Genomic DNA, 24,951 nt, shown 5'->3' on the forward strand with positions numbered 1-24,951 from the left:
TTGTTGTTGCCCATAACACGCTAGCATTCTGCTAATGACGTCAGCATTATGACGTCATTGACATTTTAAAAGACTTTTTAAAGCAAATAAGTGACTCTAAAAAATCTAACACCCAGCAATGTGTAATTTCTTTGCATCTCCTTTCGAAAACAACATTCAAATTACTAGACAAAAAATTATATCCTGAGAAAAGTGGATTTTGAGGGTTATTTCACCATAGACCTCCATTCATTCTGCACTCGCCTGCGAGCGCCCCCGCATGGATAGAGACGTGTTACTGCAGCCAGTCCAGAAACCGGAAGTAAGCAGAGAGTGCCAATTCTCTTCCTATTAGACATTCTCTGTCTATATATTGTCTATATATATTCTATATATATATATTCTCTGTCTCTGTCAATACATTGTGCTTTGGAGGATGAACTACAAACACGAGTAAAAAGTTTTTTTTGTTTTTTTTTAAACAAAAGTGTTTTTTTAAGCGAGGACTCTGGCATCACCTGTCATGGCGCTGCTCTGAATACGTTCTAAATAAAGCTTTTTAAAGCTTTTAAAATTACCAAGTTGTTTTCTTCGTTGTCGACTAAACTCTAATTTACGTAATTCGTTGGTATTTATTTATTTATTTATTTATTTATTTATTTATTTATTTATTCATTCATTCATTCATTTAAGCCCATTTATTTTCAAATGTATATTTTCAAATAGCTTATTCTTTATCTTCAGCGGAAAAGTGAATAGTATCAAAGTCCCTAAAGTCTGATAGTATTGACCAGAGCCATAGAGAGAATCTCTATGGCTCTGGTATTGAATATCTTGCTTGCTTCAGGCGATTGGATGTTCGCCTGAAACGTCACACATTGTGAACAACTCAGGATCGAAATCACCTGACGGAGAACGTTTATATCGAGCTTTGCAAAACATTGTATCAGATCTAACTAATTCGTGTGGATTTGTCATCTCGAAAGCAACCCTAAAACACAAGAGTTTGTTCAACTTTCTTTGTTAGACTGGTGGTCTCTGCTTTGCTGGATTATCCCCGGTCTTAAATGTTTTGCGTGTGTTACCATAGGAACCGCTTTTCTGCTTTTGCGTTTGTAACGTGAGTAAACCTTTGACGACCAAAATACCAGCTTTCTTGGTTTATGGCAAAAAAGTAAAGTGTTTTTGTTTTGCAGGAATGATGGCCAGCGGATCAAAATATAAGGAGTCCAGAGTCACTAACTACAGAACAGAGACACGACAGTTAATACAATGTGTGTGTTTATGAGTGTACGAGTGTAACTTACTGTGTAACGTTATTTTTCTATGCCGGTGGGGACTTCAACCTGAATGCTCATGGGAACTCGTGTCACCGTGGAGACCTAAATTGAGGTCCCCATGAGGAAACAAGCTTATAAATTACACAGAATGAGGTTTTTTCTTTCTTTTCTTTTTTTACATGTAAAAAGGCAGAAAGTTTTCTATGATGGGTAGGGTTAGTGTAAGGGTATAGAATATTCAGTTTGTACAGTATAAAAACCATTACGCCTATGGAGAGTCCCTGTAAACCATATATTCGTGTGTGTGTGTGAGCGAGCGTGTTCCAACAATCATGCATATCTTGTTTTTATCAGGCTCCATCTGTGTTGTTTTTGTTTTGTTTCATTGTAGTAATGATGCAAAAGTCTGGTCTAACGGACTTTCAACAGAAACAAATCAATAATCAGCTGAAAAGTGAGTTCAGATGACAGATTTAATAATATCCTACTACAACTGTCCTGGCAATTTTATGCCCATTAACACTGTCTTTTTGTGTTTGTTTGATCAGATGGGGGCGCTCTTCCACTAACCTTTACCCCAGTTGAGCAGAAAAAAGTGCAATCAGAGCCCAGAGTCTCCAGAGTGACCCCACTGATGGGTCACCAGCTGAGGCGCAGTGCAGAAAGATGTAGTGCTGGAGATAATTACAAACGAGAAAAGTTTCAGCCTAGTGCAACACGTGAGTGCAAAAACAAACAAACAAAAAAAACATGTCCCTATACTTATATTCTTTATCACCCAATTCTTCCTCGCTGCTGCTATTTTTCCCCATTACATTTACATGTATTCATTTAGCAGACGCATTTATCCAAAGAGACTTACAAATGAGAATAGAAGCAGTGAAACTAACAATAGGACAACAATATCCAAGTGCTATGACCCCTCCCAGTTTAATCTAACTTAGTACATGCACTTTCTTTAAAAAAAAAAAGATAATATAGAATAGAAGATAAAGTGTCAGTATTAATGGATTATGTGTTGCCCGAAAAAGATGCGTCTTGAGCTGTTTTTTGAAAATGGCCACGGACTCAGCAGCTCTGGTTGAGTTAGGCAGATCATAGAGCAGAGCCAGTGGTTGTTCTGTAGGCAAAAGTCAGTGACTTGAATTTGATGCGAGCGGCAACTGGCAACCAGTGCAGTTTTGTGAGGAGAGGAGTGATGTGTGCTCTCTTCGGCTCGTTAAAGACCACTCTAGCTGCAGCATTTTGAATCAGTTGCAGAGGTTTGATAGTGCAAGCTGGAAGACCTGCCAGGAGAGCATTACAATAGTCTAGTCTGGATAGAACAAGTGCTTGGACAAGGAGTTGTGTAGCATTCTCTGATAGGAAGGGCCTGATCCTCCTAATGTTTTACAAGGCAAATCTGCAGGGCCAGGCAGTTCTAGCAATGTTGTCTGTAAAGTTCAGTTGATCATCAATCACAACTCCAAGGTTCCTGGCTTACCTTGATGGAGTTATGGATGACAAACCTAGATGAATGGAGAAGTTGTGTAGTGTTAGGTTGGCTGGGAACACAAGCAGCTCTGTCTTCGCAAGGTTTAGTTGAAGGTGGTGGTCCTTCATCCAGCCAGAAATGTCTGTCAGGCAGGCTGAGATGCGAGCAGCTACCGTCGGATCATCAGGCTGGAATGAGAGCGTAGCAGTGATAGGAAAAGCCATGTTTCTGAATCGCAGATCCTAGTGATGCCATGTAGATGGAGAAGAGAAGTGGTCCAAGCACTGAGCCCTGAGGCACCCCAGTAGCTAGATGTTGGGTCTTAGACACCTCACCCCTCCACGACACCCTAAACTAAAGGTAAGACTTGAACCATTGGAGTGCGGTTCCCGAGATGCCCTTCGTCTTTAGGATTGACAGAAGGATTAGATTAATTAAATTCCATTAGATTCTCAAATGCATTTCATTGCATGTATGCAGCATTGTGCTCTATACTACTCATGTTAATACACATTTGCATTGAACTGAACTTCACTGTCACTTATTATTTCAATATAAGTTAATACAGAAATCATAACTCATCTTTAAACAACTTGATATAGTGCAATACTTTACCAGTATGCTTCTGGTAAAGTGGGGCAGAAGGGAAAAAAATCTATTCGTTCATTCACCTTCATCAGGCTTGCATAAAGCCACAGCATTTCTGTGAAACAAACTTAGGGGCCCAAAATAATTAACCCTTTAAGCCCTGAAGGCATTTTTAGTTTTTTTCTGAATGACATAAACTTTGTAAATAAAAAGTAAAGATTCATAACTCCAAAACAATAGCAAGGAGAGTCAAAAGGTAAGTATTGTTTGATAGAAAACTTAAAAAAAAAAAAAAAAAAAAAAAAACATTACATTTGGAAATTCTCATGCTGAGAAACTTCTGATAAACTGCTGATAAATAAAAAAAGTGGGCTCAAGGACCAAGCTAGCCTTTTTGTTTAGCCCTTGACACCCTGAAGGCATTTTTAAAATTGTTGCTCCTCTATTGTATCTCGTGATCAACACAATGTAGGCCTATCATGTTAATTTTGGACTCATTTCAATCGGGAACATCCATACTATTATCTGTGCATGTTTCATAAAATTACAAGCGTAAATGCCACGTGAAAGCTAAGTTTGATTTTACTTAGCTACATGTGTGCCTGTGGGGTTTTATGTTATAACTTTTTATAACTATCTTTAGATCTGCTGTAAATAATGATGTGCCATTTTCCACGATCGGAGCATGTTTCATGAATTTAAGAGCGAAAACGTGACATAAATGCCGCATCCGTATATTATTTACATATGGGTCTTGCGGGGCTTCACATACAAAAACTTCCTCAAGTTTTATAAAAGTGTATAAGTATACAGTACATTTTCAGCCTACATGAATTCATCTAACCTGTGTTTGTTGCAGAAGTCTTTACAAGTGTAACAACAAAGATCTTTCCATCCTTCTCTGCTGATTCTTCTCTCTTTCTAGGGGATCTGGAGAAAGAGAAGAGAAGGCTACAAAATGTTCTTTCTACTGGTAAAAAGGATGCTGGGCCAACTCACTCCCAAAGAGACTCCACAGAAAGAAGAGATAAACAGACAGACAGATTCCAAGAGGGTGAGACAGGCAGTTGCTGTTCATTTCTAATCTGAGTGATCTGATTTCAATTAAACTGATTGTATATTGAATTATTATTTATTTTTATTTTTTTCAGTTTATTAATCATAATTTATAGGGAGGCAGGGAGAGTCATGTTTACAGAGACACTTTAATGACCTTGATAAGGAGCTCAATAGTATACGCATCAACATGAAAACTATAATTAAATGTAATTTCTTACCAACAGTTCTGGATGAGATTGAGGACAGGAGGCAGTTTTTAGAGGAGATGATGGCATTGGGAAAAGGTGACCAATACCAGCACCTCATCAACACAGAGATCTCTCAGGTGAGGATACAAACTCATAAGCTCATAACACATAACAGCCAATACTCTCATGCAATGTCACCAGCCATCATCAGTTTTTAAATGCGACTTGACCCACAGTTTCAGTCTAAAAACCTGAGAAATTAGGAAGTTATTTATGAATGTTTTATAGCACCACAATGAAATGCCCTGTTTTTGAATCACATTTTTTTATGTATCTTTATAGTTTTGTGTGTTTGTTATTAGCTGTTTCTTAGTCTTAAACTAAAGCTATTTTGTTCTAAACTCTCTGTTGTTAATTGTATGAAATTTTTCTTCCAGAAAATCTGTGAACTTGAAGAGATTGACAGGAAACGCAGTGAAGAACTAAGAACTGAGAACTCAATTTAAATGGAAAAGAGGAACTACAAAGCAAAGAGAGGGATGGAGAAAGAGAAGGTGATAATAGTGTTAGACAAGTATGAGCATTAAAACTTGTTTAAAAAAAAAAAATCCCAAAACTGCGAAAGGTTTTTGTTTCATGAAGTCATTTTATTTTTGATGTCCTCCATCCTAAAAGCATTGACTGTTTTAGAGACAACGAAAAGCCCTTGGGGTTGATCAGGCACACACACATACTCTGACCATACAAATGCAATCCTAAAATCTGATAAATACAAATTAACACTCAAATACTTGCAGATGACACACAAACTGAAAATGTCAACAAAATATTCAAAGACACTCAACAGCCAATGAGAGGAAATATACATAAATTAAACAGATTAAAGGCACTCCTTCAGAAATACACTCCTGCTTGGGTTTACAGAGATTAAGGCCCAACACACAACATGCGACATTCTACAGTGAACATTTTAAAATTATTTAACTAAAGCTTAATATTGCATATTGCTTTGAAGAGTGAGGAACATCTATTATTGTATAACATTAACATGCCTACCGTTACCATTTATGTGAGTTACAGTCTTTTTTGTTTTCATTAAAATAGTTTGGACCTATTTTAATGTTATCTCTCATTTTAACGTTTATCTGTCACCGATGATACTAGGTGCAGATTTGTCTGGTAACTCTGTAATAAGCTTAATGACATTTCAGAGGGTTATTAGATACATTTACAAGTTTAATGATTTTGTAACACTTTGGGTAGGTACAGTATGTTAACCTAAATTTTCCACTGAAATTTAAAAAATCTGCTTCCGAATTCTGCTATGAACTAATATTCTGTCAGTAAATACCATACAAATTTAGTGTTGTAACAATATCTTTTAACAATCTTTTCAACATTCTTTTTTTTAATAATAATCTGTTAAATATTATTCATATTAAATAAACTGGTTGACCAAAACATCTAGAATTGGATCATTATTGCAGTGATCAATACATTTCTGGCATGTTATATGTTTGGTAACAATTATAATTATTTTATCTCTAACTAATACAGTGTAGCTTTTCATTTCTTAAACAACCAAACATTACAGAAGATCCCATCGCCCCATGGCCATATTCCAGGATGACAATTGCAAGAATTAGGTTACACTTTATTTTAAGGTGTCATTGTTACAGTGTAATTATATATTTAAGTACTGTGTAATAGGGCTGCACGTTTTCAAGTTTTTCATTAACCGTTAACCGAGGCCCTTAGCGGTTAATACTCGGTTAACCATAGTGTGCGCGCCGCAACCCCGAGATAGGCGTAATTTGCGGGTGGGACATGTCCCCACCACTATTTTCTAAGGTCGATATTGTCCCCACCACTATTTTCTAAGGTCGATATTGTCCCCACCACTTTTGAAACATCTCGCGGCACGAATACCAATACAAATAAAAACATCTCCAGTTAACTAGCAGAGCATTCATTTCGTTCGTTGTTTTTTTTTAGGCGATCTAGCGCTGAAATGTTTTGTTTTTTAAATCAAGTGATCAAAGTGCTCGTTGCCGCTGCGATCGAGAAGGGTCTTGTAAAACGTGCTGAGGTATTATTAATTCGTGGCCACGAAATAATTCACCTGAATATTCACCAATTCACACAAAAAAAAGGAATAAAAAGCTGTACGAGAATAGTCGGCCTTCACTGAAGAGCTATCTTCACAGGTAAGAAAAACAGTTTAATAATTATTATTAATTCGTGGCCACGAAATAATTCACCTGAATATTCACCAATTCACAAAAAATAGGTCTTTAGCATTCACTAATTAATAGTATCAAACTGTTTTTGGCCACGTTGTTATTCGTTAAATCAAAATGAGGGAGGGAATTAATTCAACGTGTCCACGATTTATTAAAACGAGGGAACAAATAAGTCGTCGTAACAACTAATTATGTAGATCAGTGGACAGGGCGCATAAGAACAAACAGTGAGAGAGCCCCGGCCGCGCGCGCGCACTCTCACCGCCTTCAAACAACACGAGCGCTGCATTGCTCTCTCTCCCTCGCGCATATCAACACAATAGTAAAAGGTCGGAAGACCGATTGTGTTTTATAGATTAGTAGTTTGTTCATATAAAGTGTTTGATTAGCAAGTACATGTTTAGGAAATGCATAATACAAATTGTATGGGTTAATGTAACGGTAAACGGACTCTGCGGGTAAAACTGTTGTGATGAAACTGCGCATGCGCGGGGTAAAACTGCTGGGGTAAAGCTGTGGCTCTGCGGCTGCGATCAGTGGCGCGAACTATGTTTGTTTCTGGCTCGCGCACAGCCTTCACTCTCGGACGCGCGCTTTCTTTGCCCGCTTCATATTAGAAAACTGGTCTAGCGGTCTCTGGTGGTGCAAAAATGTATTACAACTCAATTCAATGCACGCCATTGACGCCACTTAACCGAGCAAAATGTTTCACTCGGTTACGCAATTTTTAACGGTTAATCGGTTAACCATGGACATCCCTGTGTAATATTAAGTACTTACTATAGGGTTAGGGCAGGATTAGAATTTGGTTGAGGGTTAGTTGCATGTAATTATGCATAATTTACTGTTATTACTATGGTAAGTACATGTAACATATGTACCAAAGACACTGTAAAATAAAGTGTTACCGAATTATTAGGCTCAAACTGAGAAAAAGTGGTTCAGGGAGCATGAGGAATAATTTTCACAAATCATTTGGCCACCAGAGTCCTGACCATAACCTCATCGAAAGTATTTGGGTGTGCTGGAGTAGAGAGTGTTTTGACTGTCAATACACAATCTCAGCCAAACATTAATGCATCTCTTGATGGAAATAAATGTTGTGATGTTGCATAAGGTTGTCAAAACAATGCCATGACAAATGTAGGCTGTAATTAAATCTAAAGGCTGTCCCACAAAATACTTTTTTAGCCAATCAGTCTATGAATCAGTATTGATCATACTTTTAAAATTAATGTCAATATAAAATATTGTCCAGGTAAGGGTTGCACCAGCTGTTCTTAAGTTCTTATTTAAATTGAAACATAAATTCCACACTAGAGGCTTAGTAACTACTAGTTAGTTTGTAACTAATTCTGCACTTTTTGTAATTTTGTTCTGAAAGCAGGAGACAGTAAGTCGTAAGCTAGTTGTTAAGTAATACATCGTCCCATTATATGAAAATGACCTTCAATGTTCCAATAGTGAATTTCAGTTTATCATATTTAAGTTGATTCTAACTCAATTATCGCCTCAATTAACTAATGGTAAAGTAATGTTTCCGTTTAAAATACGATGTTTAAACACAAAATAACATAAGTATTTTTTACGTAAATAATATTATAAATAACATTGTAAATACAAATAACAAATGAATAAGAAGCAATACATAAATACTAATGCAAAACAACTAAAAACAAACAAATTACATTTATTTTGGCACAGAGCGATACACACAGAGGCGCAATTTTCAGATCAGGTTCATGTTTAGAGCTAAAAGTAATTTTTTCACAATGTTCTCTTTCTTAAAAAATAAATTCATTGATGCAATTCAATCAATCTGCTATTTTCTTCCTATCGTTACTCCTATTCGGAGGCTTTTGTAAATTTTCAGTGTACTAAAGATTACAAACATATGTAGTTACATTTTATGGGCGCAATGCTTAAATATTTAATACTGCGCAAATTGTAATTTTGTGCCTATTTACAACTAGGCTTTTTTTCTTATTAAGCACAGCTGGTGCAACCGGACACAGGCAGATAAAAATCTGATATGCATCTATAATCGTCATTCTTAATCCCATACAAATAATCTCGACATAATATAATTTTCCCCAGCACTAATATAAACTGCAATCTTAATAATTTCTGCTTTCATCTCAGCAAGACTTCTATAATTACTTAGAAAGGGCTGGATGGGGCCTGAAAAATGTCAAACTACAAATATTTTTTTTCACTTTTCATTGTGGAGAGAAATACAAGTAGCAGTACCTCTATGCAAAATATAAATATATAACAACTCAGAGAATCAGATTAAATTGGGATTAAAAACTGTAGAGTTTCCTCTGACTGTTAAAATGAGTTTAAAAGAAGGATATGTGTGAAACTTTCCCAGGGTTATTTTGGACTCTCAATCACTCAATCATCTCATCTCATATCAATCACATGTCAATCACAATCAGTATCAGCTTTCTGTAACTTCAAATTGTACAGATTATAGTACGATTATATAGTGGCTGAACCTTTCAAGAGATAAGCCGCTTTCCGACTGGAGGAACCTTTTCACAGTTCCTAGAACTATTGCCTATAGTACCCGGATGTCGGCGTGTTCGCACCGCAGGAACTAGGAACGATTTTAGTTCTAGGAACTCGATTTGTAGGAACTAATTTAGGTCCTACTTCAGAGTAGGGTCTAAACCAGCACTATAGGAACTATCCGTGACGTTAGTGTACGCTGATTGACCGAACGCACGCGGAACACCAGCACCCGCCATTTTTAAAACAGCTAGAATGTAAACACATTATAGCCTATATATTTACTCCATAAACTAACTATACAAACATGGAAAACAGTGATAGATGGGTCTCTAAACCTTAAATGCTGAAGAGAAAATCCAACGCAACTTTGAGGGGACCAAGCCAAACATGATTATGTAGGCTAATAACATTTTTTCATATACTGTCTACTTTCTATAACAGTTCTATCTAATAAGATATTAAACAGTACTGTTAGACAGATCGCTAACTAATAAACACAGAGAATGCGAGCATTGTTTGCTCTGGCGTTCTCAGCGCCGCCAAAATAAAGGTCCGTCGCGCCGTCAAAATAAAAGTCACCGTGCTTGCGTCACTCCCTTACCCCTCCTACCAGTTCCTATGGCCACTTGGCCAGTGCGAACGCAAACAGCAAAACCGAGTTTGGGGGAGAGTAGTTCTTAGAACTGTTTAGAAGTGGACAGTTCCTAGAACTAAGTTCCTAGAACTACTTGGTCGGAAAGCGGCTTTTGTCATAAAACCTTTGATCAAGACTGTGTTCAGTTTTTACTCTTATATACCGCAGTAGTGTGGTAAATCAGTTCAGCTGCTACTACCTTAAATTTAACATAACTGGCTCTGTTTTATAGCAATGGAATCAAAAGCAATAATTAGAGATAAATATTTTAGATACTTTTTTTTCTCTCTCTCTCCCTCAGTCCAGCCCCATCAACTGTTCTCTTTTCGGGGACTGTTGTCCTTTACTCCTTCATTCTTTGTGCTCAGCCTCTTCAAAACCTTCATGGGCTTAAATTTCCCTGCCTTCTTCTTCTGCTCACCGTGTCCATGAAAATCTGACACAAAAAAAAAAAAAAAAGAAAGAAATAGAAGAATCAATGCAAGATGTGGTGTAAACTAAGTCAGAGAAAAGTGAAATAACACTGACCTTTTTTCTTCAGCATAGCAGCTACTAGTTTGTCTTCCTCCTCCTCCCTAAATAAGAAATTACAAACTCCTCAAAAACAGAATGGAAGCTTGATACAAATAACAAAATAACCTTCTATTTCAAATCAAATTCACAGAAAAACAGCTAAGAAAAAAATAGCACAGATACTTAAGCTTAGGTTCTGAATCAGAGTGCATGTACATTGACCGATTACCTCTGTCTGTCCATATCTATGTTGTTAACAATCTGGTTCCTCTGCTCAATTATAGTGACAAGTTCTGCCATCAATTGCTTTTCCCTGTCTTTGTCTTCTGCCGTCCATTCTTTCTCTATCAGAGACATAAGCAGATGGGAGAGAGATGAAGGAGGGATAGAATAAAGAATGCAGTTATTAGGAGAAAGGAGGAGGATTTGCTCACAAGAAAAGGTCAATCAGTAAATTCTCACTGTTTTTGTGTTGGTTCATACCTGGCTTGTTAAGTAAACATCTAAGCTCATATTCCACATCGGCCTGCCTCTCCTCCAGGTTCTGCTGCTTCGCTCTGAAATCCAGACAGTGATCAGACACAGATTTATTCTTCTTTCATATTTAACTTTAACCCAACCTCCATCTCCAAGGTGTTGCATTATATTATTATTATACTGACAGCTCTATTGACAGGAACTTTGAGAATCTGATTCTTAAACTGTGGGTTACAATGTGGCTGTGTTAAAATTATAAATTAAAAAAATTAATTAAAGTAACACTAAGTAACTTTTCAACCTTCATAATATATTTCCAAAACGCTTGTGATGGTACATCGACTTAAAATAGGTTGAATGACGCGACTGCCATAGCCTGATGGGGTTTGTATAGTTTTTAATCGTACTTTTAAACTTCGGGGTTCGGGTAGTAACACCCGCGCACAAAAAGAACTACAAAATTCGACTGCTTTACGGCATAGGCTACCTCACTTCCCCCAACACGTCCTCGCATGCTGTTGGACTTGTAAGTATATTGCTTATACTGTATATCACTTGGACAAGCTTTTTACTCGTTGGTGTGAGCTAAAAAGCACCTGGCGTTCTTGTTGATGGATTAGTAGACATCTTCGGAGGCTAGCTGTGCTTGTTCGAAGTCCGACGATTTGTAACGCGTTGTGTTTATTCCCCAATCGAACTTGTGTAACTGTCTGTCACACCATGTTCTACCGTCCACAGCATTACTTGATAGACAAAAATAGGACAAGAATGAGCATCAAACAGAAACAATCCGCTTACGGTGTGTTCGAGGCGCACATACAATACAGACTGTGCCGAGTCAGTTAAACAGGGCGCGCGCAGCACTTAAAGGGGACACACCTTATTGCCACTCGTTACAGCTTCTATCCGACTGAACAGGGACCGGTATACAGGGGCATCAGGATCAGTGAGTGAAGAGACTGCTGCGTGAGTGGTATTTACGACAGTAACGTTAAATACAAGTAGTCCACAGCGACTCTAGGGGTCGTTGTTTGACCAAAACGGAAATCCTACATAATGGGGCTTTAAACGTACATAAAATGGGAATATCAAGGTTAAAATTAAGGTGTGCATAAAAATGGGTAACATTTATAGAATAAAATCAGATTAAATTTCAGTGTTATCCTGCATCTAATGTCTGTTTCACACTGTGAATAAATTGTTGTTTTGAGAGAGGGAAATTGAGAACAATTACAAACTTGATCATCATGGAATCTTATGTACATGAGGATGAGGATCAAATTATGTCAAAATAGTACGTTTTTTTTTAACATCACATAAATCTCCCAACCAGCAGTGTTGCTGCTTCAATCGTGTGCATTTCAGAGTTTAGAGTTTTTGATTAGCTTTCATGTCTTTTCGAGTCTGTGGACAGAGCTGCTGAGTTCAGCGTGCACCACACAGTAAAAAAATAAGCTGAGCAGTTAATATTGAAAACTTAAATGTGCACTGCCGGTTCTGGGATGCAACACGTGTTAGGCCGGGAGCCAGGTCCACTCCTCAGGATGTTTTTTGCTACCTTTTTTTCACTATTATTTCCTATTATCTTATACCTTGGGCCATCACAAGTTGATAATGACCACCTCCAACTCGGCCCCGTTTGGTCTCAGGGGCCAAAAAACACCCTTTTTGGGGAAAAGCTTGTGGCGGAATGATGTAATTGTGAATATAAAGATACTGCAGCTACATAAATGGCCATATAACCCTAAAATTTTGCATGGTGTATCCTGACACACAGGGGAAACTAGCAGAAAAATATTCTGGGCATTGCTGCCTTTTTTCTGTCAAATATTACCCTCAACATACCCCAAAAGATTAAAAAATGGCTGTCCGCCTGACAAAATGTCATCAAAAGTGATCATTTTCAAGCATTTTATTATATATTTCACTGCCTCAAATGTATATGAAAAACTTTCCAAGTTTATAAGCTTCAATTTAAGTCCAAGATGACCATTCTATCTAGAGGATTATAGCTGGTATAACCAAAGTTCTCCACTGTACCTCAAATCGGAGAAAACAGAAATTTCAAGCATTACCATTCTATATTGGATTAAGCATATTTTTTACATATGAACAATGTCTTAAACAAGAGTTGAGACTTGACTTATGAGCTATATTATATGAAATGAATTACATGAAAAGTGAGCAATGTTATGCCCCTAGGTCAGGGCTATTCAATTAGCATCATTCAAGGGCCGGATTATTAAAGGGGGGGTGAAATGCTATTTCATGCATACTGAGTTTTTTACACTGTTAAAGAGTTGGATTCCCATGCTAAACATGGACAATGTTTCAAAAATTAAATTGTATGATTGAAGGAGTATTTCTGTGCCAAAAATGCTCCTTCCGGTTTGTCACAAGTTTCGGAAAGTTTTTTTTTTCGAGTATGGGCCTGTGTAACGTCAGCTGGGGCGTAATTTGACGGCACGGCACGGCACGCCTCCAGCCGCTCGTTTTTATCCAGAAAGACTCGGTACAGCCTATCTTGATTTTTTATAAATATAATAAAACTAAAGACTTTTTGGAGTTTTGAAGGATGCAATACTACTCTATAGGTACTCAAGATTAACATGAGATTGACTGAAAATGAGTGTTTCACCCCCCCTTTAAATCGAAATATTGAGAAGGGCCGGTGGGTTTAGCTTATTTATTGAAACATTATTTATTACTTATTGAAACATATAGTCCATGAGCCAGGGGGGTCCATCGGTATCAATGGGGGGGCAAATGCTATCATTGTTTTTTGGCAAGGTATACACCCCTAGTATAAGAAAAATCATGATAGCAGTGCAGCGGTGGTAGCGAAATCACTTTTTTGAGCTCATGAAGTTACTAACCCCCTAAAATAAATTCCGTTTTTGAAATCTGGTGTATATCTGGTTTAGGCTCATGCTAGGGATATTATCAATATTCTATAATATGGTGCTTGGTATCGTTGGAAAGGGGACCTTTTAGGCTTTCATTTAAGCCTAGTACTGAATCTGTCTGACAAACACAGAGGTCACATGTCTTCTTTAAACCAGAAATAACACACATTTTTTCACAATTTCCGCCTAAACTGTATGCTTTCTTTTATCCCTGTTGCATGAAAGAACACCACGGACACAAAACTCAACAACTTCAATACTCAAGGCACTCTGATGACTCAGAAAAATGTATAATATACCCATAATATTTATTTGTGAGAGCCTTAAATTAGACTTGTGCAGCCAGCACAAGTCTTCAAAATAGAATAGAGCCAATAGAATGGACAAATAGAATAAACTATTAGTCCAGGGCCAAATGGCCTATTTATTCATGTACAGTTGTAATAAAAAGTAATTGTTTCAATAGTGTAGTCAATGGTGTTGTAAACATAACAATTGTAAGTGGTTTAACAAAATGTTTCTATCATTGGATCAAGTGCATCTATCCATCATAAAAGTGCATCTATTCATTATAAAAGTCCATCTATCCATTATAAAAGTGCATCTATCCATCATAAAAGTGCATCTATCCATTATAAAAGTCCATCTATCCATTATAAAAGTGCATCTATCCATCATAAAAGTGCATCTATCCATTATAAAAGTGCATCTATCCATTATAAAAGTGCATCTATCCATTGTAAAAGTGCATCTATCCATTGTAAAAGTGCATCTATCCATTATAAAAGTGCATCTATCCATCATAAAAGTGCATCTATCCATCATAAAAGTGCATCTATCCATTATAAAAGTCCATCTATCCATTATAAAAGTGCATCTCTCCATCATAAAAGTGCATCTCTCCATCATAAGTGCATCTATCCATTATAAAAGTGCATCTATCCATTATAAAAGAGCATCTGTCCATCATAAAAGTGCATCTATCCATCTTAAAAGTGCATCTATCCATTATAAAAGAGCATCTGTCCATCATAAAAGTGCATCTCTCCATCATAAAATGCATCTATCCATTATAAAAGTGCATCTATCCATTATAAAAGAGCATCTGTCCATCATAAAAGTGCATCTATCCATTATAAAAGTGCATCTATCCATTATAAAAGTGCATCTATCCATTATAAAAGAGCATCTGTCCATCATAAAAGTGCATCTATCCATTATAAAAGAGCATCTGTCCATCATAAAAGTGCATCTATCCATTATAAAAGAGCATCTGTCCATCATAAAAGTGCATCTATCCATTATAAAAGAGCATCTGTCCATCATAAATGTGCATCTATCCATCTTAAAAGTGTCTCTATCCATTATAAAAGAGCATCTCTCCATCATAAAAGTGCATCTCTCCATCATAAAATGCATCTATCCATTATAAAAGTGCATCTATCCATCATAAAAGTGCATCTATCCATCATAAAAGTGCATCTATCCATTATAAAAGTGCATCTATCCATCATAAAAGTGCATCTCTTCATCATAAAAGTGCATGTCTTCATGTTCATTTTATGAAGTATACGTAAGTAATTTTACCCTCTTGATAGAGGCCAGTGCAATCAGCAGCAAAATCTTCAAAGAGAGAAGCTTTAAGTCTACTGACTTCAAAGGCTCAAAGGGAGCATCCTGAAGAGCTTGAAGCACCAGGGAAAGGTCCCAAGAGGTTATGGAGGGGGGGACAAGGAGGGTTTAACCTTCTCGCCCCCCTAAGGAACCTGACGACCAGTTCGTGCTTTCCATAGATGGCACATAGATGGCAACTGATTTGCCATCTATGTGGTCGTGATAAGCTAAAATGGCAGCAGCATGTAATTTGAGGGTGGATAGAGACAGCCTTCACTCCAACCCTTGCTGCAAAAAGGAAAGCATGGACCCTATTGAACATCTTCGGGGGTCCTCTCGGCGAAAAGAAAACTACTTGATGAACAGGTTCCACTTCAAGGCACACGTCTCGTGGACGGCGTCTGTGCAGAAGTGATGGTGTTAAGTACCTATGGGAGTCACCTAGAACCAGAGATTGAGTTTCCAGAGGTCCGGACGCTGGTGCCATAGGGTGCCCTGTCTCGGAGTCAGAAGATCCTTCCTCAGAGGAATGGGAGGGACTGTCACGAGGAGCATGATTTCTGGGAACCAGGTCTGGGTGGGCCAATAGGGGGCCACCAGAAGGACCTGCTCCTCGTCCTCCCTGACTTTGCACAGGGTCCTACCTTTGAAGGTGTTCAAGCTCAAGCAGTTCAGCACCGACTGAGCGCGTTTGCTCTGTGAGGCGTGCTGTCTGTGTGATCGAATCCAACTCCATACCGAGAAAAGAGATCCTCTGGGGGTGAGTTTGCTCTTCTCCCAGTTGGCCGGAAGACGCAACTGACTGAGGTGCCTGAGCACGAGGTCCCTGTGTTTGCATAACTGATCTCGAGAGTGTGCTAATATGAGTCAGTTGTCGAAATAGTTCAGGATGTGCACACCCTGTTCTCTCATGGAAACAAGGGTCCCCTCCGTGACTTTTGTGAAGACACGGGGAGACAGGGATAGCCAGAAGGGCAGGACCTTCTACTGATATGCTCGACCCTCGAACGCAAAGCGCAGAAATGGCCTGTGTCGAGGAAGAATCAAGACATGAAAGTACACGTCGACCCTTCAGGTCGATCGCTGCAAACCAATCTTGGGGATGGATGCATTCGAAAATGCGTTTCTGCATGAGCATTTTGAACCCACCACATTTCTTGGGTACAATAAAGTAGGGACTGTAGTGCCCTGACCTCCTATCGGCTGGAGGGACTGGCTCTATCGCGTCCTAGTAGGACTGGGATCTCTGCTCGCAAGACATGGGCATCGGCTGCTCTCACTGTAGTGGAGTGAATGGCCCAATCCATCTCCGGGTCGCCCGTCCTAGGGCTGCTTGCTCTTGGCTTTACCGCCCTGCTTGGCAGGGGCCTGGATGGGTAGGGGGTTGCCTGCCTGCGACTGGCTCCTTGGCTCCACTTAGGTGGAGGCTGCTGCTGCAGCGCGGGAGCGAGGGCAGACACAGAAGGCCGCCCCGGCGACGAGCAGACTGAGGGGCTGCGGGCAATGGGGTGGAGGCAGCAGCTGACCACCGCAGCAGGATGTGCTTGATGGTCTCAGTCTGCTTTTCAGCCAGTTTCTGCTGGGCAAAGTTCTCGACCACCTTGCCTTTGAGTGCTCTCAAGCGCACCTTACCAGCTGTGAGAACAGCTTTTGTTTGCTCAAGTCAAAACAAAAGCAAAAAAAAAAGAAAGTGAGAGAATAAAGACCACTCGCGCTGCTGTGCTGTCACCCGCACCAGTGTGGAGAGGTCCGAAGAAGAAGAAGCTCACTCAGTTTCACAATCTCCTTGAAGGTATGTAGAACACATCGAAGTGCTTGGCTCCAAAAACTGATGAAATCCATATAAATATAGATGAAGATAAGGAAAATGATGATTAAGAGTTTATATTCTACACTAATACAACACACTAACATGACCAGTCATCAAAGTACAGCATGGATAAGCAGCAAAAAGATCTAATAACCAAATATATGTTTTCTATTTTATGTTTGAGCTGTATTTTAGTTTGCCATTTGACTGTAAAGAATGTTTACCTGTACAGAAGGTTACTAACGTTTACTCTATTGAAGGTTTTTTGATAAAAGACTACACACTAGAGTCATCTTTATTCCTTGTGTTGCGAGGACTTTGTGGACTTATGGAACCCGTAAGGAATGGTAATGCTTGAAAATACTGTTTTCTCCGATTTGAGGTACAGTGGAGAACTTTGGTTACACCAGCTATAATACTCTAGATAGAATGGTCATCTTGGACTTAAATTGAAGCTTATAAACTTGGGAAGTTTTTCATATACATTTGAGGCAGTGATGAATATAATAAAATGCTTGAAAATGATCACTTTTGATGACATTTTGTCAGACGGACAGCCATTTTTTAGTCTTTTGGGGTATGTTGAGGGTGATATTTGACAGAAAAAAGGCAGCAATGCCCAGAATCTTTTTCTGATAGTTTCCCCTATGTGTCAGGATACACCATGCAAAATTTTAGGGTTATATGGCCATTTATGTAGCTGCAGTACCTTTATATTCACAATTACATCATTCCGCCAAAAGCTTTTTCCAAAAAGGGTGTTTTTTGGCCCCTGAGACCAAACGGGGCCGAGTTGGGGGTGGTCATTATCAACTTGTGATGGCCCAAGGTATAAGATAATAGGAAATAATAGTGAAAAAAAGGTAGCAAAAACATCCTGAGGAGTGGACCTGGCTCCCGGCCTATGTGCTGTAATCTATTAATAAGGCAACCAAAAAGAAAACGCTCACTTACCACACCTGCACTGAGTGTGAAATAAGCCTTAAATGAAATGTCACTGAACAGACATCAGATACATTGCTAAATATACACTGAAAGAACATTTGAGATCATTTAAGTTTTTAAATAGAAGACAGTCTCTTAGCTAAAGAAAATTAAATAATAGAGCTTAGTGCAAAAATAATTTAACTCATGTATTGAAACTTTTTTTCTCACCCTTCTCTCTAGGTCTGTTGTTAAATTAATTTTCCAGCAAGTTTATTTTAGTGATATGTTTATTATTATTCAATTTTAAATGTAAGTTGGAGATTGTTTTGCATCATACATTTTCATACATAAGGGTGTAAATGGCAACTGAAAAAGTTTAAGAACCACTGTGCAACAGTATGTTAATATAGCGTGTTGTTATTGATGTTGCAGCAGACTAAATGAATACCAATAGTGCACTTACGTGTAGACCAGCTCAGCCTCTCTCCGTACCAGTAGGTGTTTTTCATGAATTAGAGTAAACCAGTCAACAAGTAGATGTTCCTCCTGATCGTCTAAAATGACAAAACAACAGAAAATAAAATTCAAAAATGGAGCCAGAAATGGGACAATTTGCTTAGAACAGATTGTATTTTAATGACGATTAGCACAAGTTTGGAGTTCTTAGTCTGGGGCTCAGTCTCAGGAAGATTAGCCTCTATAAACCACATGAACTGTCTGCTTCTCTCTTTAGATGATCTACAGGTAAGAAACCTTTAGATAACCTGGCTGAGTGCAGTTACAGTTCACTATATGAAAGATGGTAATGAGTGCACAGATAAAGAATTCAATAAAATGCCATTGATTATTTACTTTCAGTCAACTCTCTCAACTCGCAGATGTATCGCAAATATAGGAAGATTCGCCGCATGTTAGGTTTTCAAATGCAAGTTATAAGCGAGCCAAACTCTTAGCGTGGAACACTACACAAACTCCACTGAGGACCGAGCCCCTCTAGGACACTGAAAATGCTGGATAGCATTCTGTAGCATGTGGTTCTCTTACCATTTGAACATTCTCGTAAGCTCTTCTCCAGATCCACCCCTCTCCGCTCCAGTTCATCCAACCGTTTCTCCAGGTCACTCATCTCAACATGGATGTCTTCAACTGGGATATACTCGTCTGACTGAACCTACCAAATACAATGACAGGACAATTATTTATACATTATATATGCCACAGTTATAGTTCCTTTCTTAATATAGTCAAAACATAAGGATGTCTCTTGTGCCTCACTTTGCGTTTAATGAGAGGAAATCCATGTCCAGGAGCAGGAGGTCGTGCAGGACGGGGCCCTTTTGGGGGTCTGGATACAAAAGAGCTGGCAGAAGTGGTCGTCTTCCGATTAAATGGATTCTCTTTACAAGTGCGCTGAAGATGACAGTGATGAGGGACCATGAAACAAAGATATTGAACAAAGAAATTAAGGAAAGCTCCTGGATTCAAGAGAATTTCAAAGATGTGAAAATTTGTAATGAAATCTGACACACACCCTTGTTTTCTCCACTGCCCCATTACTTATCAATGAAATATTTTTGACACTAAAAAGCAGTTACATTTTTCAGCTAATTTTAAAGCAGTTAAAAGTGTCATTACTGGCCAAAACTTTAGCGAGTCACAACAAACAAAGGTAAATTACACTTCCTCTCTTAGCCACTGTATAAACATAAACTGCATAAAAACATGCCAAACGTGCGTTATTGTACCACTTTCGCAGCTTTTGTTTGAGTAATAATGGTTTTGTATGTTGGCATAAGAAAGTGGCTTTACACACAAGAGCTGCTTTTTTGGGACAAAAAAAGAAAACATTCTTGATGTAGTAACTGGTATAAGTGGAATAACTGATCATTTTAAGTTATAATATTATAATATGAGGACTGCAACTAATGCTTATTTTGATAATTGATTAATCTGTTGAAAAATTGTTATACTTTAAAATTATGTTTTAAATTAAAATAATGTTTTAATCCATTATTTTAAACAATGTTATTCCACATCCTGCCCAATGCTGTCCTCCAAACAATGTGTAATATAATGTGTAATGTAAAACCTATGAAAACAAATATAGTGAATAACTATGTAGTCTATGCTGTACATTATAAGAAAAAAGGGGTTAAAATACAAACATTACACTCTGAAAACAACTCATTTCTTACTTTTTTAAATCAGAAATTACAACTAAATTAAAATGTTAATAAACAAAATCACAAAATGTTAACTTGTTAATGAATTATATTACATTACTGAGCTATTCCAACAACAGTGCCTTTACTGTTACTGCTCTCATAAATATGAATACTCGTGTTACATGTAGAATTAGAAAATTACGCTTAATTTCTAACAAAAATATTTTAGCAAAATATTACTTTAGTCCAAATTATTGTACTCCTGACAGTTCTACTGTGCTCCATCTATTTGCGCCCATGCGCGCCCACCGACGCTCGTTCATTGAAGTCTGTAAAGTTTAACAAGACGCTTGTTGTCAATATGCAAAAATGGAAATACTCTAACATTTCTAACATTTACAGATAAAATGTAAGATGGCATGTAGTCCTTCTTTACAAATCAACCCTCAACAACCTACTTGTCTGGCCTTAAAAATGTATAATACAGAATTATTTATCGCATCCACATAGCCACGTGGTGACCCTGTACAGATAAAACGTCAACGTTTAAATGTAAATTCTCATGTTTCAGACATCTTGGATCATGTACCTTTCCGGCAGCAGCTCACTCTATGTCCTCCGCTATTTTCCATATGTGTTTTGTCCATAGAAATGGTTTATTTACTACTGGAAAGCAATGTGACTGGCTTTTCGAGCACAGCGTGCAGACAGGACTAATCGATAATCAAATTCGTTATTATTGATAATAATCGATTTTATCGATTAGTTATCGCAGCCCTATATAATATAAAAATAGACAGTTAATTTAAACAGAACTGTATTTGTGATCAAGTACGCTATGCTGTGTTTTGTTTCAAAAACATAAAAAATGTCTCGATTGATTCAAAACTTTTGAACAGCAGTCTACGTCTTGACAGTAAATCTAACCTTGCCTGGAGTGCTGGGTGTCTGTGAAGAGGGTGAAAGTTTTAATCCTGCAGAGGGGCGGGATGGAGGTGGTCTCATACTGCGACTGGTTTGTGGGGTGGCAGGTGCTGAGCTGGTATTAGTAGGTGGTGGTGGTGGAGGAGAAAGGTTTGGAGAACAGTGAGGCTGAAGCTCAGTTGTTGGGGACAGGGCAGAAGTAGGAGTGTTGATTGATGGTTCAGATACACTCTTGGTGAACACATGGTCCTGTTGGTTAGCACCAGGTTGCTGGGGGACAGCACTGTAGTCTGAGGAAGAAGAGGAAAGGCTCTCTGTGCTCGGAGCTAGAGAAGAAGCAGGAGAGGAAGTCTGAGATGAAGGAAAAGCTAAAGAACAGCAGGAAAGAGACAACCCAGAAAAATAAATATATGACAGAAAATACAGATGTGATTAGTTATATCCTGTAACACAGTGGTTCTTAAATGGGGGCCAGAGCTCACAAAACTGGACAGACTTACAAGTATTTTAAATGAATAATTATTAGAAGTATATTAAAATATTCTAACTCTAAATTTAAATGCTATATTTCTGTGGGCTGCAATATAACACTAGTGTGATTTGCTTGAAAACTGCATTAAAAACTGCACCTATTTTTACCCCTCAATAACTATTGTTTTTATCGAAGAACACACAGTTGTTTTTTTGTTTTTTTCAGGAATCACTAAATGAATAGTGGTTGGTTAAGTTTAATTTATATTTACTACCGGTTTCTGTTAAGAGGATAGTTCACCCACAAATGAAAATTCTGTCATCATTTACTCACCATCAAGTTGTTTCAAACTTGTATGAATTTAATATGGCTAACCAAATAGTAGATGGGACCCATTGACTATGGAAGTCAATCGGTCTCATCTACTATTTGGTTAGCCATATTCTTCAAATATATCTTCTTTTATTTTCAGCAGAAGAAAGAAATTCATACAAGTTTGAAACAACTTGAGGGTGAGTAAATGATGGCAGAATTTTCATTTTTGGGTGACTTACGCCCTAAAATATACATTTTACACACGTATATATATATATATATATATTATATGTATATATATGTATATATATATAATAGGGCTGGGCGATATATCGCATGACATTGTTAGGCGCATCTCGTCAGTAAAGCCGGTTCCTTGATTAGTAGTAAATCGCCATCACCTGCTTTCAGATGGAGCGGCATTCACTACAAAGAGCCGTAGTTAACTGACAAGCTGAGCCATATCGCATTAATATCGCGGACGTATCGCCGCGATATTATATATATTGTGATATATTACAACAATTTAAAATAATTGGTTTTCAATTTATTATGCTTTAAATTATAATTTATTTCTGTGATGCAAAGCTGAATTTTCAGGATCATTACTCCAGTCTATCCCATGATCCTTTAGAAATCATTCTAATATGATGATTCATTATCAAAGTTGGAAACAGTTCTGCTACTTAATATTTTTTCATAACCTTAGTTATTATTACCCCTAGTTATTTCATAACTTAGGATACTTTGATGAATAAAAAGTAAAAAATAAATAAATAAAAAAATTTAAAAAAAGAAGCAAATTTTTTAAGAATAGAAATCTTTTGTAACAACAATATACACTACTGGTCAGAAGCAGAAGCAGAAATAGCATAAGCCTATTTTGGGGAAAATGGGGAACCACTGTCATAACATCACCTAACTATGACAAGCATGGCAAAGTGTTTAGTTTAGTAGACATTGATACAATTCTTCCCTGTAAAGCAAAATGTATGGTGTCAGACAGGGGCGGAGTGGGACCAAAAAATCTACCGGGAAATTTCGTAGACCGCCGGCCCTCGGTGGTAAAAAACAACAACAAAAAAAAAAAAAAAAAAAAACACAACGTTTGCTAAAAAATATAGTGTTGAATGAGAGAATATTAAATAGATTTTTTTTGTTCCTCTATAGTTTTTTCACAACTTTCTAAAAGAGTAAAAAAATTGCGAGAGATGGATAACGGCAGTCAGAAGAACTCAGAAGAGAGAAATATATGTCAATTTGTCATCACTCCCACAGACGCAGCATTAGAAACCCTCACAGCAGCATTAACTCGTTTTTTGTAATTTTATTAAATGTAATATAATATAAAATAGTGTTATAAATGTAAATACATTTTTTTTTTTTTTTTTTTGAAAATATTAAAAAACTTTCCAGGATTTATGCGGATGATGACCGTTAAAACGTGTCACCATCACCCTGTTGAAAAGGGTCCATGGCATTTTCACGGTGACACGACACCTTGCTCGTTGAACAAGCGCAACATTCAGCATTCAATCAAATATTCTAAAAGATGTAGGCTATTATTAGCCTACTAATAAGGTTATTTCAACATAATATTTCGTTATTTCGACATTTATGTGCGTGCAACAAGCAAGATGTGCATTTGTAAATCCGGTAACGCGTGCATTGATTTTTAGTAATAAATTAGTGTTTTCTGACAGTGTCGGGTGTCGGCTGCAAAGATGAAGTTGACGATCGCCATATTCGTAGTGAACGCGCCTATAGAGAGAAATGCATGATTACGTAATCAGAGAGTAGCCTTTTTCTTTTCGTTTTGAATTATTTCGTTTAAATATATTTCAAGCTTTGTGTATTTGATGTGTTTCTCATGTCTGTGTGAGGCATTCACTGAGTTTCGTTAATTTAGTTCGGATGAGATGCGCTCAGTTAACGTGCAATGCAATTGACCGCGCGGGCGCCTCAATGATTAGGCTATATTGTCTGTTTGTTATATTTGCTTATTATTAAATCCAGGAAATTGGTTGATAAAAAAATGATTAAAATTAAGATACAATTTATACAAAACGAAATTCACTTTAATGAAAGGGTTTCTACAAAACAAAACTTAATGAAATGGTCAAAATCATGTCTGTCTGACCCACCCACTCCAAGTCTCTCCATATATAGCGCATCATATCTTACTTGTGCTGTTCACTTTTCATAAATAAACATAAATGGAAAATAAATGCCATTATAATATTTGAACAAATATGAAACCAAACGCGCTTATTTAATGGCTACAACAGTAGGCCTACAGACTCTCTATTTGTGCAAATTGCTGCACATTCATTTAATTCTGAATTTTGCACAAGTTGAAAGGCGTTTGTTCAAATCAAGTTCACGGATAATTGTGCGTGCATTTATTAATCATTATGATACTAAAATCATAAAAATGCTATGTACTAAAAATCAGATGAGCCCAGAATATGAACGCAACGTTTAATTACACGTTTCCTCCCATAGAAAACCATTAGGCCTATAAGAAAGCTTAATGTAGCTTAATGCAGATTAGAATGCCCCTTATTATGTCGAAATAACGACTTATTATGTCGAAATAACGAGATATTATGTTGAAATAACGTCTTAATATCTCGAAATAACAAGATAAGTTTTCTTTTCTTTTTGCTTCAAAATGCGGTTCAGGGCTTCCATAGAGCCTACAGCCTGAATATAATTGCTTCCAGAAATTATTTTTGGGGGTGCTTTGGTCTTTCTTGGGGGTGCTGAAGCACCTGCTAGCCCCTCCCTCCCGCCCATGCTCAGCTCCACCTTTCAGTTTTCTTTTTTGCCTTTCCATCATTTAACTCACTCTCACGGACGTTAG

At 37.6% G+C, this 24,951-nt stretch overlaps 2 protein-coding genes across 6 annotated transcripts in view; one reads left to right on the forward strand and one right to left on the reverse strand.

Annotated features, from left to right (window-relative positions):
- Nucleotides 1–834: 834 nt before the first annotated feature.
- On the forward strand, nucleotides 835–7,683 carry cUnh22orf23 (chromosome Un C22orf23 homolog). Of its 3 annotated transcripts, XR_013822500.1 has the most exons (8): nucleotides 836–1,099; nucleotides 1,176–1,253; nucleotides 1,651–1,713; nucleotides 1,808–1,978; nucleotides 4,247–4,375; nucleotides 4,605–4,705; nucleotides 5,006–6,419; nucleotides 6,451–7,683. XR_013822500.1 is itself a non-coding variant. In XM_079883326.1 (7 exons), the coding sequence occupies exons 2-7, from the start codon at nucleotides 1,178–1,180 to the stop codon at nucleotides 5,072–5,074; spliced, it is 609 nt and encodes a 202-aa protein (XP_079739452.1). In that variant the 5' UTR covers nucleotides 835–1,099; nucleotides 1,176–1,177; the 3' UTR covers nucleotides 5,075–7,683. The 3 variants fall into 3 exon arrangements, 2 of the variants coding, with proteins under 2 accessions (XP_079739452.1, XP_079739453.1); XM_079883326.1 differs by having other exon boundaries at nucleotides 835–1,099; nucleotides 5,006–7,683; XM_079883327.1 differs by lacking the exon at nucleotides 836–1,099 and having other exon boundaries at nucleotides 1,175–1,242; nucleotides 5,006–7,683.
- Nucleotides 7,684–8,135: 452 nt separating this feature from the next.
- Nucleotides 8,136–24,951, reverse strand: part of micall1a (MICAL-like 1a) — a 40,829-nt gene continuing 24,013 nt past the window's right edge. For 2 of the 3 annotated variants that reach the window (XM_079883297.1, XM_079883296.1), the window contains exons 9-16: nucleotides 21,302–21,666; nucleotides 19,485–19,619; nucleotides 19,254–19,380; nucleotides 18,673–18,763; nucleotides 10,959–11,032; nucleotides 10,705–10,819; nucleotides 10,491–10,537; nucleotides 8,136–10,398 (exon numbers count right to left, since the gene is read on the reverse strand). In XM_079883297.1, coding sequence (XP_079739423.1) covers nucleotides 10,274–10,398; nucleotides 10,491–10,537; nucleotides 10,705–10,819; nucleotides 10,959–11,032; nucleotides 18,673–18,763; nucleotides 19,254–19,380; nucleotides 19,485–19,619; nucleotides 21,302–21,666 — 1,079 coding nt within the window. In that variant the 3' untranslated portion in view covers nucleotides 8,136–10,273. The remainder of the gene's footprint in view (nucleotides 10,399–10,490; nucleotides 10,538–10,704; nucleotides 10,820–10,958; nucleotides 11,033–18,672; nucleotides 18,764–19,253; nucleotides 19,381–19,484; nucleotides 19,620–21,301; nucleotides 21,667–24,951) is intronic. The other variant, XM_079883298.1, reaches the window with a different exon arrangement.

Source organism: Squalius cephalus, assembly GCF_949319135.1.
Source record: "Squalius cephalus genome assembly, chromosome: 10".
Taxonomy (NCBI): domain Eukaryota; kingdom Metazoa; phylum Chordata; class Actinopteri; order Cypriniformes; family Leuciscidae; genus Squalius; species Squalius cephalus.